This window comes from Ctenopharyngodon idella, chromosome 12, assembly GCF_019924925.1.
Source record: "Ctenopharyngodon idella isolate HZGC_01 chromosome 12, HZGC01, whole genome shotgun sequence".
Lineage (NCBI taxonomy): Eukaryota > Metazoa > Chordata > Actinopteri > Cypriniformes > Xenocyprididae > Ctenopharyngodon > Ctenopharyngodon idella.
In genome coordinates this window covers 3716856-3731964 of record NC_067231.1, presented here as the reverse complement: position 1 = coordinate 3731964, position 15109 = coordinate 3716856, and the positions used below count along the sequence as shown (strand labels likewise).

General features: G+C 36.8%; 1 protein-coding gene across 22 annotated transcripts in view; it reads right to left on the bottom strand.

Moving 5' to 3' along the window:
* LOC127523702 (integrin alpha-X-like) overlaps positions 1-15109 on the bottom strand; it is a 113593-nt gene that overhangs the window by 86183 nt on the left and 12301 nt on the right. For 4 of the 22 annotated variants that reach the window (XM_051914714.1, XM_051914715.1, XM_051914718.1 and 1 more), the window contains 8 exons: positions 14452-14569; positions 14225-14358; positions 13361-13507; positions 13039-13239; positions 12735-12868; positions 12508-12644; positions 11523-11674; positions 11305-11325 (listed from right to left, as the gene is read on the bottom strand). The exons of 14 other annotated variants lie outside the window; for them this stretch is intronic. In XM_051914714.1, coding sequence (XP_051770674.1) covers positions 11305-11325; positions 11523-11674; positions 12508-12644; positions 12735-12868; positions 13039-13239; positions 13361-13507; positions 14225-14358; positions 14452-14569 — 1044 coding nt within the window. Of the gene's footprint in view, positions 1-3593; positions 4417-4526; positions 4629-4924; positions 5039-5136; positions 5248-5401; positions 5481-5578; positions 5675-5823; positions 5903-7688; positions 7776-7919; positions 8000-8074; positions 8174-8338; positions 8481-10727; positions 10802-11193; positions 11326-11522; positions 11675-12507; positions 12645-12734; positions 12869-13038; positions 13240-13360; positions 13508-14224; positions 14359-14451; positions 14570-15109 lie in introns of those variants that run through there. 4 more of the 22 variants (XR_007932916.1, XR_007932917.1, XM_051914723.1 and 1 more) reach the window with 3 other exon arrangements.

Here is a 15109-nt window from a genome sequence, read left to right as displayed (position 1 = left end):
TTAATTAACATTGTTTATTTCAGTAAACTTAAGTTTATTACATAAGGTTAATTCAATGCCATTTAGTTGAGTCAGGTTAACATTCTTAATTTTGTCCAAAACTATTAAATCCAATTATCCTAAAATTAATATCAAACAAACATTAAAACAAGTAATCCAGTTTAATTGATTAGTTTATTTAGCGAATGCATTCAAGAACAATTTTCACAACTTTTACAAACATAATCTAACAAGAAAACCTTTTACAAAATCTATACTCTGTAAAGACTCTACTGTTAGTTATTGCAGAAGATGGTTTTGTCATATCCATGGCATGCCAAAAGTAGTTGTTTTTTTATTATTAAAACAACTTAAATTGTTGTTAGCCGGTCCTCAACCCAAGCATATGCTCTACACTTCACCAAAATGGTAACCCCCAAAAACACTAACATACCAGAAACTCTTTTAAATACAGTGAAAAAATTGCGAGACTTGTTAATGGTTTTTTTTTTATTTATTTATTTTTTTATATGTTGTTATGTTTGTACAGACTTCAGAGTTCAGAATAAAGTTACTCTGAACTCTGTACAAACATAAAAAAAACATTAAACATTAACAAGTCTCGCAATTTTTTCATCTTGATGAAAAAACACATATAATAACACTTTATTTCAACATTTACTCTCCCTATCCAGCCCTGTGCAAATCATGATGGGAAGGGGAAATCCTGTTCCTAGTTTCTAAAAAAAAGCTATTTTAACACAACTAAAATCATTGATGTACTCTCAGCTCAAATAGATTAAGTAAAGTGGTTGAAAAGAATTGTGTTGGATTAACTACATTTACTTAAGTAAATGGAACAAGCATTAAATGTTATTTTGGCCTACTTAACTGAAACATGCTCTTTTAAAAAGAAAATATTGAGTTGAACCAAAACGCAACTGTTTCAAGTCAGTTTAACACAATGCAATTGTGTTTGAATGAGAAACCTAATACAATGATGTTAAATCAAAATTATTTTTTAAATAAACTGTACAGTATCGTAAAATCTTTTTTTTTTTTTTTTTTTTTGAGTGCAGACTATGAATAGTGTTTTAGACCCGATGTGGGAATCCAAACCCATTTGGCAAATTCGCTGAAAAGAAAGAACTGACTCTCAAGAATGATTAATTCACAAATGATTGGAATCTCACCTGAACAAAAACACACAAAATAACTGCTGAAATATTTGCACAGAAAACGTTTTTTAGGTTAGTCGGAGCGTTCATGGCAGTTGCAGGCACCACTATTCATAAAGTAAACTGTAACAATAGTTTATTTGTATAGTTAATTAACTTCTATATTGTAATTTCCTTTATGTTTGTTACAGAGATTGATGGTCCCAGATTAGGTTCTGTATTCATGGTGTTGTTGATTTAGGTTTAGGCTATAAAATATAAGGAAATATGGGACTTTGGAAAGTGTTCCAAGTTATAGATATATCTAACAGGGACGTGCACAGGGGGGTGGCCTGGTGTCTAGAGCCACTGCCCCTCTGTCCTCATTGGCTGAGATGACCCTCTAGGCCCGAACTTCCCTCTCCCTGTGCTGAACGTGAATTCGGCAGAGTGATCTCCCCTCAGTGAAAATGTGCTAAAACGCTAACAAGGGAAAATAGCTATATTTAGGGATGCCAAAGTAAAGCAGACCAGATAAATGAACCAATAAAGGACAGGGTCAAAGCCAAGAGGATGCCCCCACCCTGATAACAGTACTTTTGATGCTCAGATCTCACATCAGAAATAGCTGCTGGAATGTACAAACTCTGTAACCATCAAGAAGGAATAGCCATCATCATAAGCAAAAACAAGGTCAAGTCAGTATTACAATGGAAAGTAATTAATGAATGTTTACTGTAGGTAAGAATAAACGCCAAGTGCCCATTATCGTTACATATGCACCAACCAATGATGTATATGAAAAAATAAAGAGGGATTCTACAGCCAATTCCAATCTTATCCCCAGACATGATATACTACTCATCATAGGGGATTTCGATGCAAGAGTTGGCAACAACAATAAAGACACAGAAAGAACAATGGTAAAGCATGCCCTGGCAAATGCACAGATAATGGCTAGCACCTCATCAACTTCTGTTTAGGAAATAACTTATTAACAAGGAAATAAACAATTGTTTAGATATATTAAAATAAATAAGAGTAAAATAGATCCCGTCATTGTCATTGGCAAATGGAGGCATTCCCTGAAAGATACGGGTACAGGTGATGTGAAACGCATTGACCACAACCTCCTTATGGCGAAGCTGACTCTCAAGCTGAGAAAGGTGATAACTGGAGTAGGTGAAAAATGGTTTGACATATCAAAGCTTAAAGACCCCCTGATAAAGAGAGAATTTGGCATCGCTCTGAGGAACTGCTTTGCCATTCTTGAAGACAAAACAACAGCAATAACCATCAATACTTTAAATCAAGTGATAAGTGAAACCAGAAAAGCCATTTTAGTTCCCAGAAAAAAAGCAGAATGGATCTCAGAAACAATAAGGCTGAAAGAAAAAAAAAAAAATCACAGCACAATTCAGAGAAAAAGATAAGAAAGTAAAATCTTCTACCAGACCACTGGAAGACTAAAAGGTGATTATAGACCAGGGATGGGCAAACTCGGTCCTGGATGGCCACTGTCCTGCAGAGTTTAGCTCTAAACCTTATAAAACTCACCTGACTGTAGTCTTCTACTAACCCTAAAGACATTTGATTAGTTGGTTCAGGTGTGTTTGATTAGGGTAGGAGCAAATTTCTGCAGTACAGAGGCCCTCCAGGACTGAGTTTGCCCATCCCTGCTATAGACAGATCCATGATCTCCCTGTAAAATCAGAAGACGGAACAATTATCACAGAAGAATAAGCTGAACTAGGCCATTGGAAACAACATTTCACTGTTTGGGAAAGGGAACAGGTATCAGATTACGTGATATACATGGTGCATGTGGTGTTTGAGTGTTCACACATTAGGTAAGGAGGAAAGGAGTGTGCCTCACCCCTTGAAAAAAAACAGGGGGATGCAGTGGACACTCACATCTACTTTGGAAAACCTGGTCTATGCTGATGACACCGGGCTACTTTCAAGCAGGATCAGCATGAGCAAAGCAAACCAAGTGTACGCTACGCTCTAACCCATAATAAGGTCCAACATTTTAAACCAATGCTACGATCAAGGTTTTCAAGAGCAAAGTGCTCAGCGTACTCTTGTGTGGCTCAAAATTTTGGAAAACTACTACTGCCATGGAAAGTAAGCTTAACATCTTTCTTTCGGGCGCTTATTAAAGATTTTTTGTCCCAATACTATTACCAACAAAGACCTACTGAGCAGAGCAGGGATGATAACTATCTCAAATTATACATCTGCGCTGCTGGAGATGGCTCTGTCACGTCTGCAGAAAGTCACCCAAGTCTTTGCTCAGGAGTCAGGACAGCACACTGGACACCACAGGGAAAAAGAAACCATGGCAGACCAAAAGAAACTCGGACAGTTGAAAAACATTTGAAAGCAAAGACACAGACAGCTCCCAACTTAAAAACAATTTGGTGAGCTTGCTGCAATTGAATCAGACACCCTGACTTACTTTCATACTCAAATGTTTATTCCATACACAAATTAAGTTATGCATAATAATTATTGGTAACACTTTATTTAATGTATCCTTGTTACACGTTACTTGTATTTACTATAGTAATAACCATATATTAGGCATAATTACATGAAACTAACCCTAAACCAAACCCTAATCCTACCCTAACCCTAAATTAAGTACATGTACTTAATTAATATTACTCAGTACTTATATGTATAATTACACAGTAATAGGGACACATTAAAAAAAAGTGTAACCAAATAATGGGACAAAAATAAGTATAATGGATAATGACAAAATTATTTTATTTTTATTTTTTTGTTGCTTTCCTTGACAATAAGTGCCATAATGTATATATATAACGCAACAATATCTGCTAAGCAAAATAAACAATATCTTTATATTAAGCAATAAAACATTTTCAAAATACACCCAGAGTAAATCTGAAGAAACCTAGTAATAAAAAAAAAAATCTCAAAAACCGTGTGCATGTGAGGAAAAGAGTTTATACTCAGTCATTAGAAGAGATATGTGTCAGAGTTATGTTCAGTTTTGTCATTCTTAAGTTTGTCTGATTATCATTGTGTTATCATTGAACATTCATAAAGTGTTCTAAATTAGGCTGAAATATTTTGCTACACTGAGGTGTTAAATATATTCACGTTTCATTCTCAAGCCCACAAAACACAATCAGTACATATATCTTATGAGATATTTGAGTGCACATTATTGTGTCATGTTTGGCTCTCCTCCTGCATCCCGCTGCACCTCCAGCAGTATCTGCTTGTACTGGCTTTTGAAGAACCCAGCCTTGTAAAGAGAGAAAATATGCTGTAATATGCTGTAAGCATTAAAAAATCTAGATTATATAGCAAAAAAGGTGAAAGTGTCAGGGACTGAAACTGATAATGGCTGTATACCTTATAGAAGGCCGCTGTGAGGACAGCCAGTCCTCCTATCACCCCTCCAAGGATCTCTTTGGTCAGGTTCGCCTCCTCATACACCTCCACTTGAGTGTTAATCTACATACACACACATGAATACAATATAACCTCTGACAATCCACCTTCACATATAAACATTAAGGCCTGAAATGTGCAAGGGTTTCTTAGTATTGATTGAAAAATGTAAGATTTAGTATATGTATATTTTCATATCATAATCTTATAGGTTAAAAAAAAAAAAGTTTATAATTTGTATAATTAATCATCTGAGTTTTAGTGTTTCAGGTTCAAAGTGTTTAAGGTTTACATTTTAAAATGTTATTTCAATGTAGTTTTTATTACATTTTGGTTAATCTGTGAAGAAAATGCATTACCTGGAGAGACGGTGCAGTGTGTTGAGGATCAGAGGAAAAGAAAACGTATTTGCTCTCGTCATAATCCAGAGACGCTGAACTGACCAACTGAAACACAGCAGCTCTGAGTCCAGTCTAAGAGAGACACAGATCATGACAATAAGAAATGATCAAACAATTATGAATATATATGGTCTATTCTGTAAATTGAATTAGCTTTAAAAGTCAGATACCTGCTCTATCCATCCAGAGCTCACGTTGCCAGATATATTATAGAGTTTCCTTTTATTCTTTATGAGAGTGCCGTCACAGCTGAACACGGCACACACCGCCACAGAGCAGTTCTGACACACACACACACACACACACACACACACACACACACACACACACACACCCAGAAAGACGGAGCAATGCGGTCAATGCACAAAGAAGATGAAACATGATATTTTATGGATTTGTTTTAGTTAGATCAGGGAATGAAACTCAAACACTCACCACCACACGATCCTTTTTAATTACTTCCACAAAATCTGTTACAAGCGGCCGCTCATCCCTCTGTTTCACACTCTGGGATCTAAAAAGCACATAATTTACTGTTTAGATGTTTTTGTATTTGAAAAATGTGAATCATTGGGTAGATGATCTTTTCCTAACGGATTCATATATACTTACCTGTAGGTTTTTGTCAGTCCAGATGAATTTATCTCCCAGAATCACTGGTACTCTGATGGAAACTTTGAATGTTAATTCTCTAAAGTCATTTTCAACCTGAAAGAGAGAAGGACATTAAAATACCATTTTTGCCATGAAAAGACATTGATATAGAGAATAAGACATTGAATTCCAGTTTTGGATTAGATAAGGCTTATTGAATTTATTTTTATGTTCATGGAGGTGTGTGAATTTCATTCCAGTACCTTTAGGATCTGTTTGACTGGTTTATCAGAATCATTTTTCTGTGCAGTAAAATTAATGTGCAGGCTTGAATCTTCATGTCTAATTTAAAATAAAGGAAAAGTATATGTCAGTAATTCAAATCTTTTGTGTGTGTGTGTGTGTGTGTGTGTGTGTGTGTGTGTGTGTGTGTTTGTGTAAAGTTTGGAATAATTTACAATGTATAAACAATAGAGATCTTACAGTAAAAATAATAATATTATGAAATATATTATGAAGATCTCAGAAATGAAAGTTATTTATAAATGCATCTTTATATAACAATTGTCAAATAAAATAAACATTTTGGAATCCTTTGGAAAATGCAAATAAAGACATTTTGGATTTATTTACTGCAGGACAGCCATTAATTCCTCATGTTGCCTAATGAGATTTTGTCATCTTCACCCTTGAAACATGCCAAATTGTGCAGACATAATTTTTGGTGAGGCTGTTATAAAGAAATTATGAAAACATGCAAAAACAAAAGAAACCAACAAAATATTAATAATTGATTGTGTTGTAGGTAATGTATGCTTTACCTGTGAGCTTCTTCATTTTTTTTTATTTTATTATTATTTTATATATATATATATATATATATATATATATATATATATATATATATATAGTTAAATAAAAAAAATAAACTGTAGTTTGCCTTTTTTTGTCAAATAAATACCTTAAACATGTTTGGTAACACATTATTTTACAGAGTCCTTGTCACACATTTTACATATAGTTACTATAGTAATAGCTACAAACCCTATTCCTGCACCTAACCCTATTTTAAGTACATGTTAATTAATATTACTCAGTACTTATAATTACACTGTATACTGTATAATTACACTTAACCCCATATTTAGTGTTTTGTTCTTCCCTTATATTTAAAATATTTAAAAATAATATTAATATTTTTTTGTATTATATTTACTGTAAAAGAAAATACAACCCTGACTATATTTAGGGCCCGAGCACTGATGGTGTGAGGACCCTATTGTAACTGCTCAGTCAATTCTTCTTCTTCTCCTAAATGAATCGCATTTTTGAGGGCCTAAACATGCTCGAAAACCCATGAAACTTTGCACATGTGTCAGAAGTGGTGAAAATTTACATCTGACATGGGTTTCAGAATTAGGTGTGGCAAAATGGCTCGATAGCGCCACCTACAAAATTTCAATTAAGCACCCTTCGCTCTACATTTCACATACAGGTATGAGATTCATTAGACACATGTAACAGCCCAACACCTACAAAAAAGCCCTTTACTTTAACAAAAGTTAAAGAGATTTAATCAGATCAACATCATATTTGGTCAGTATAATCTAAAGGCCTTTGCGATGTTAAATTGCGAAGATCTAGAGTTTTCGCCAGAGGGCGTGTCTGTGGCGGCCTGACAATTTTCGATGTTTCGCCATGAAACAGGAAGCTGTTGTAACTCGGGCATCAGTGTCCGATCTGCCCCAAACTTCACACGATTGATAATAGTCCTCGCCTGAAGACATCTACATAGCAATATTTGTTTATAGTCAAAGCACCACCTGCTGGCAGCAGGAACTGTGGTGCATCAAAATGACTTTTGATGCACCATATTTCTCCTCAATTTATCCGCTTAAATGACTATCACCCAGTGTTCACAGTTTTCCTAAGGCCACCGGATGGCGGTAAGCCCGGGTGTGAGGGCCCTTTTATCGCTGCTTGCAAATTTAATAAACATTGCAATTGGTTTTGCTTCAGAATGATCGATTTTTACACTGAACATCAAGTGGAAATAATGTTTATTGTCAATTCTTGGTGCTGAAGCAAAACCAGTTGAGAATGACTGTTGAAAAACAAGAGCACTAACCTTATTAAGGCAATGTTAATGGCATATTTGACACCAATGCTCTTCCACCTGAATAATTCACTGGTTTGAGAGTGTTGGTCATTCCCACTGTAAGTGATGGAGGGTTTTGGTTAGCAGTAGCATTTTCAATTATCAGTTTCTCATATGTGAGCAACTACTTAACAGCTCATAGTTAAGCGATGTATTTGTACACTGAGTGCACTCAAACATCTCACAGAAAATATGTACTACCTGTTGATCTGAGCGGTGAAATTCACATTTTGATCGAAGGTGCTTTCCTTATCGATGCTGTATGTAATATAAAACACATCCTAGAAGTGGACACAGAGGAAACGATGAGTGCTTGAACAGAAAAACACACAGGACAGTTGAAAAAGTGCGCTCACCTGAGCGTTGCCCTTGAGGATGGGTTTACTGATGTGGCAGGTGGTTTCTCCAAATGAACCTCTTTGCTCACTGTCCAGAGATACACACTCCACTCTGCCCTGCTCATACAGAAAATCATGTGTAAATATTCATTCAATAATAAACTCATAGCAAATTCAATGACAATTACCTTTCCAATTGCCTAAAAAACTGCCTTTCAGAAAAACTGAACTTGATTTGTGGACAAATTGTGAATCTCTTTAATAAAATCATCCTGGTGTCACCTGTTTAGATGTGATTCTCCTGTAGGAAAGTCCAAAGGGGTATTTGAGGGTGAAGAGAGTGTTGTATGAGTTTCCTCCTCTGTTCTCTACAAACACTGTCACATTGATCTCCTGCATTAACCCAACCTCTATGTTTGTAGCCCTGAATCACAGAAACCAAAGAGAGATTCTCACAGTATAACAAGGATGAAAGTAATTTCTGCATCTCTTTATTATTACTCTGTTTTCACGTATTCACGTGTGCTGATCTTTAATGTAATACAGGATAACTAATAATAAATATTCAGCCCAGGCTCATTAGAAAAACGTACCTCTGTCAACATTTTTGCAAAACACAAAATATGTTGCGTCGTGCACGTTTCGAGACAGTTTCAAAGTGAAATGTGTGAGTGGCGATAAAAGCGTGTTTAGTTTTTTCCAGAACAGATGAACGTGAATATGGCAACGTTTTGCTGCATTCACGCCACCTTGTATTTACTGGAATCTTGAGATGACAACACGTTATATTCGGAGCTATTAGGCTTGTTCGACTTGATGCAGCGCCGTACAGACCGATCGGCGGCTGACTTGAAGCAGTGCATGCCGGTAAGAAATTTTGTCCGACTTGAGACAGCGCCGACGCCATGTGACTGTGACGTATGGCTTCAAAGTACCGCGAGAGCGATTTGAGATCAGCCACCTGAGTCAGCCAGTGCAGTTTCTGGCCCTGTCCCAAATGGCACCCTAAACACTCACGGCCTTCCTACGAGTCCGCACTTTCGTGAGGTAACGTCACTTTGACTGTCGGGAAGAAGTCTGCTGTGGAGCTCGCACCAGTGCGGGTTCAGCAAAAGTGCGCATCGAGGGTGCATATCGGCTGCAAAGGGAGCGCTCGCAAGCACCCTTCTGAAGCCTAAAATTGACCAATGGGACACCCTACGGTCTTGTGGACTTAACGGACACGAGCACGTGACAGCCATTGTAAGTCCACAAGACCGAAAGTGCATAGAAGTGTGCCATTTGGGTCAGGGCCTCTCAAGAGGAGCTGCACAAGCTCTGATAATGACACAGCTGTTTCATGATTGGCCGGATTCACCGCATGACAGCGATCATGTGTGTTTCGTGTTTATTGTCACACCTTCAGTTCAACTAATGCGCACAAATCTGTATTTTTATAACAGTTAAAGCTCTTTTCATGTAGTCGCGATGTTATATTGTGTCATATTTATCAAAAATAATACTGATTAAAAACTTAAGACCCCACTACATTAGTTTTTATATAGTATATGCTTATATTGAACTTTATCCTTGTAAAAACAGATGCTGTAAGCAGTACATAAAGTATTGAATGAAAATGTCTCTGAAACATCAGTGTATTAGTCAAATATTGCATTTATTTCACTTCAGCTGTGATAAAGTATGCTAGCGCAGCGTGAGCGTCACTAGGAGAAGCAGAAAGTGTCCGACTTCACGTCTCCGTTTTCAGCTCCTCCCCGCCTGCACGCGGCTACTCTTGCCGATCGGTTACATCGCGCCGCAGCCGATGTCGAACACACCTGTTAACGTCCTTTGACTGGGAAATATGCCTTTCTATGGCACCACTACTATCAACGCCTAAATGAATCTACAGCGGTCAGGTGGTACAGCGGCCATGTGGTACATGTGGGAGCTTTCAGAAAACTCCCAGCTTACAAGCTGTAATTACGAGCTCTACGAGGACGTGAACACTTCTTACGAGCCAGAATCTTGTAGTTACAGGATTTACGATATGGGGTGAACGCACTTGAATCTACAGCGGTCACGTGGTACAGGTGGGAGCTTTCAGAAAACTCCCAGCTTACAAGCTGTAATTACAACCTCTACGAGGACGTGAACGCTTTTTACGAGCCCTTTTTATTACGTTGGAGTTCTGAGTTTTTATTACGCAGTTCTGAATTGAAATGTCCGGTGAATGGCGCTAAAATCATAATGCTCCATCACGTTTAATAACATACACATACACTAAACCCTAAATCTACCCGATAGTGTTAACAAAAGCAAATGTGACATAAAAACGCAATCGTAACCATGGCATTTTTGCTTGTCTCTCTTGTCTTTGAGCTCTTTTACCGTGACTCGTCTTTCACAGGATTAGTACCTTAGCTTTTCACATTGCAAGTAAATTTCTGTGCCAGCTGAGCTACCGAGCAAGCTTGTTGCGTCAGTAAATCTGAACATCTGGAGCTGGGTTAGTGATGCAATCTCCAAAATATATTCGTTTACAAATCATGCACTATGGTAAAAAGTATTTTGAAGTCATATTAATCTGGCCCTTGTAATCATAATTGTGTGTAAACATGATTAAACGTGTTGCAAAAATGTTGACACAGGTACATTTTCCAATGAGCCTGTCTTGCAAATATTTGCTCACCCAGAGAAATTGAAATCCATCCTGAGGTCATCAACACAAATATCATCATGTCCACAGTTTATCTCAAAATCCAGCTGTGGAATGAGGTGAGATATTTAGATATACAGTACATTCTTAAATCATATAAAACTGTATCACTGTAAATTAAAATAATACTATGTGTTATGAGTCGGATAGTTCACCAAAAGAATTCAAAATTACTTTCTGTATGACTCTTTCTTTAGCAGAAGGGGTAGGGATAAAGAAAAGTATTTTGAAGAACGTTCCAACTTGTCCAGTGACAGTCCATACGATGACAGACTTCCATTGTATGGACAAGCATAGACATTTTTCAAAATATCTACATTTGTGTTCAACAAAAGAAAGAAAGCCATACAATGCAGTAGGCCTAAATGATGACAGAGGTTTCATTTTTAGTTTAGCTTTCCCTTTAATGTTACATCTGAATGATTCATACTTCTCTTACATTGTAGTCTGTGGTGGTCTTTATCTCTGGCAGCAGTATTGGCTTTATGTTTTGCATTGTTCTAGATGGTAGACCCTCAAAAGTGAATGTTAACTGAGTGGACACTGGGTTTAGAGCATCTTCTGAGAAAGCCTGAGTGGGCAAGAATAGATAAATGACAATAATTTACAGTAAAATCAGGATTTTCAGATTGCATTGCCATCTTACTAGAAGGTACAAGATTTATATATTCTTATTGAGATTTCATTCTTACAGCCAGAATAACTGACTCAGATATTCAAAAGAGTGAGATAGGAAAAAAGTATTGTCAAAAAGTGGTTCAGACTTACGTCTATAAAGAAATGATGACTTCTGCAAGTTTCTGCATTCAATCCAATGTTCAGCACATCACTGAGAAGCCGGTTTTTGGGTGGGAAGTTTGCTCGATATTTCTGTCGCTTGGCATCCAGCATTATGGTGTAATTAATATTTGCGGATAGGTCTAGATAATGAACATAAAACATTCTTTTAGATATGTATATTGTCACGATTGAGTCACCTGCACCAGATCTCCTGAACCGCCAGAGGGAGCCGTCACCGGAGTATTAGTTTACATTGGACTTCATTTCCCATGCACCCACATACCTGGGACTGATTACGCTTGCACCTGCCACCAATCATCTCCACGCACACTCTCTATAAAGCTCACACTCACACTCAGTCCTTTGCAAAGTCTTGATTAGCCACGGTTTTCATTTCTGAGCGTTTATTCCTGATTGTTGCTGACTTGGACTATACTTTGAATTGTGATTCTTGCTGCCTGTCCTGACCTCTGCCTGTTCATTGTTTATCCCTGCCTGCCGCCTGCCTCGACCCTTTGCCTGTTACTGTTTATGCTGTCTGCCGCCTGCCATGACCCTCTGCCTGTTTCCTGGTTTATGTCATCTGTATTGTCTGAGTTACTGAATAAACTGCAAATGGATCAATACACTTCTGACTCGTCACATATATATATATATATATATATATATATAATGTGTGTGTGTGTAATACATGGACAATTTTTTACATTTCAAAAGTTTTAATTTTCTTTTAAGTGTAGTACTCTGTAAATCAAAGATAAAATATTTATATATTTCTAGCATATTTATATAATTACATTGGATTTAAAAGTTTTGAGAGCGGTAAAAATAAAAACTTTTAAAGTTATAGTTTGTGCCACTAGTGACATCAAACGGTATTTGAAAAATAAGGCATGAGAAAATAGCTACACATTGAAAAATTTGCAGACTTCAACATTAACTACAACATGAATATTTCTAATTTTGGATAAACCTCTTATGCGGTGTCCGTATGGACGCATGGTGAAACACACTTTCATGGTGTTTTCCAGTGACTGGTCTGTTTCACCGGTTGGTATCTTGGTTGGGTTGTAAGTTACTTTGGTTTCCAAGAGCATGATGGGTCTGGACCTGAATGATCCACATATAACACATATGAATGATTATGGCTCAAACTGTGTATTTGTATATATTTTTAGTTCTTTATAGAAGAAAGCAGACCTGAGAAGCAGAACTGCTCCCTTGGACCCAACAGCAATGTCAGGAAGGTTGTCTTGACTCTGGTCTAGAGAAGACTGACTCAATGAAATCCCAAAGAACCGCAAACCTGGTCGCACAGATGATCCAACAATCCTCTGTTTCATTCAAGAGGGAATGAAAGAGATAACAAAAATATTAGAATATTAGAGTCTATGAAGTGAGTCAGGGAAAAGTAATGCAAGAAAGGAGACACTCGAGATTGAATAAATGATGACAGAATGGTGCACTATTCCTTTAAACTGCCATCAACCCACATCTTTTTCACCTGTGAGAATTTTGAAGTGATAACTCCATCTCTCCCATTGAAGATGTAGATGCTGCCCTGTCCATCATCCTCTAAAGGAGCTCCAATCAGCACATCCATGAAACCATCACCATTCAGATCTGCTGGACTGGCCAGAGAAGAGCCAAACCGACCCCTCTGACCTGCCATGCCCACCAGTGTATCCGAAAAAATGATGTTTGCCTATTAAGATAAAACAGAGAGAGGAGAAACGGTTAAATAGACACAAATGTACATTTATTCAATCTTGATGAACTCTTTTTAAAAATGTTAGTCTTAATTGAATCTCCAAATAATCACTGACCCGATGTGTGAAGATGTAAACAAACACTATGCCCTCCCGGTCAGACTCCATGTATGTTGGTGCCGATACCAAAAGTAGGTCTGTATTGGAGTCACGGTTCAAATCCACCACACACACCTCAGCTCCAAAATATGAGCCAATCTGAGGCTGAGAAGAGAGGAAGGGAAGCAATACATAAATTTTGTGCTTTGCAAAGTTTACTGCTTCAGTTGTTTGTCGATTCACATTGTTTCTAGATTATTGTGCAGAGCGATCAGATGCATTTTAAATAATTGCAGAAGCTTAATTGACAAAAAAGAAAGAAAAAAAAGAGCGCACCTTTTCACAAAAACCCAAATCTCTCTGTTTTTTGGCCCTGGCACAAAATGACCAGCTAACATCATTTCACTAATCATATCATCAGCACATCGGAAAGTGTGAACAAGTACTAGTCAGCAGAAATCACTCTATCATTCTGACGGGATTATAAGAGCAGACTGATTGTGATAAAAGGTGTATTGGTTACCATTCTTGGCCTTCACGTGTCACTTTCACTTTCACTATCCATCTTGCCAGAGCGAATTGCAGAGGTTATGAATAAGGGTCAACATTGTAAATATTGACTCTCTGGATATATCGAATGTTTTTGCCAATAAAAACCTTTAAAACCTATGAAATGCTTATCATCGTTTTCCAGTATAACAAGTGAAAAAATAATCTGCAATTACTGAAGCAGCAAACTTTGTGAAACACAAAATTTGTCACTGTCAATACTTTTGGCCGTGACTGTAGTTTACCATACATCAATTTTGACGTCACTTACTTTCATTCACTTACATTAATGTGTGAAGTCCTAATATTTTACACAAATATGAGTGTTACAACCTTAGGAGGATCCAGCTGCTTTAAGTCCTTTCCATCAATTCTTGAAACAGTTACTTGTCCCTTATGCTCGTTTCTTGGTGCTCCCATTACTGCATACTTTCCTCTGTACGTTGTTGCTATTGCCAAAGAATAACCTGTGAAGAAAATACTTGAAAATATTCTGGGTTTTTTTTTTTTTTTTTTTGACTGATTTATTTTGATTTACACAGTCAAAGAAGAGATCTCACCTAAATAACTGTCATGCCCACTTCCAGCTTGAAAGTCAACTGACGTATCATTTGGTTTGTACAATTGATATCCACCCTTCCACTGGAAAGCTCCCACTGCAGTCATTATCATATCTGTCTGAATGCAGATAATATTACAGGAATTTTGCACTTCTACAGCATTTTTTAATCTTTATCAATGTTAATTTTAACATTTACTAATGCATTATTAAAATCAAGAGTCGTATGATTTGTTAACATTAGTTAATGCACTGAACTAACATGAACAAACTATGAACAGCTGGATTTACATTAACATTAACGAAGATAATCGTTAACAAATACAGTATTGCTCATGGTTAGTTCATGTTAGTTAATACATTAAGTAATGTTAACAAAAGAACCTTATTGTAAAGTGTTACCAGAATAGTTCAACATGAGTCAAACATCATGAATATCTGTCATTGCAAATAATGACTATAAAAAAGCCTTGATAAATAAACACAAACAGCTAGATTTGGCCTGATGCAAGTGCACTTCCAAGTTTGTTTTTTTTAAAGCACTTTGCAGAATACTTAAGGTTTCGAAGCAGTTTTACAAAAAATGGCACCTTACAAGGTCTAGCAGTTAATTTGAACGGTGTAATTCAGTTAAATTGTATTAATGATAAAATTAAGTA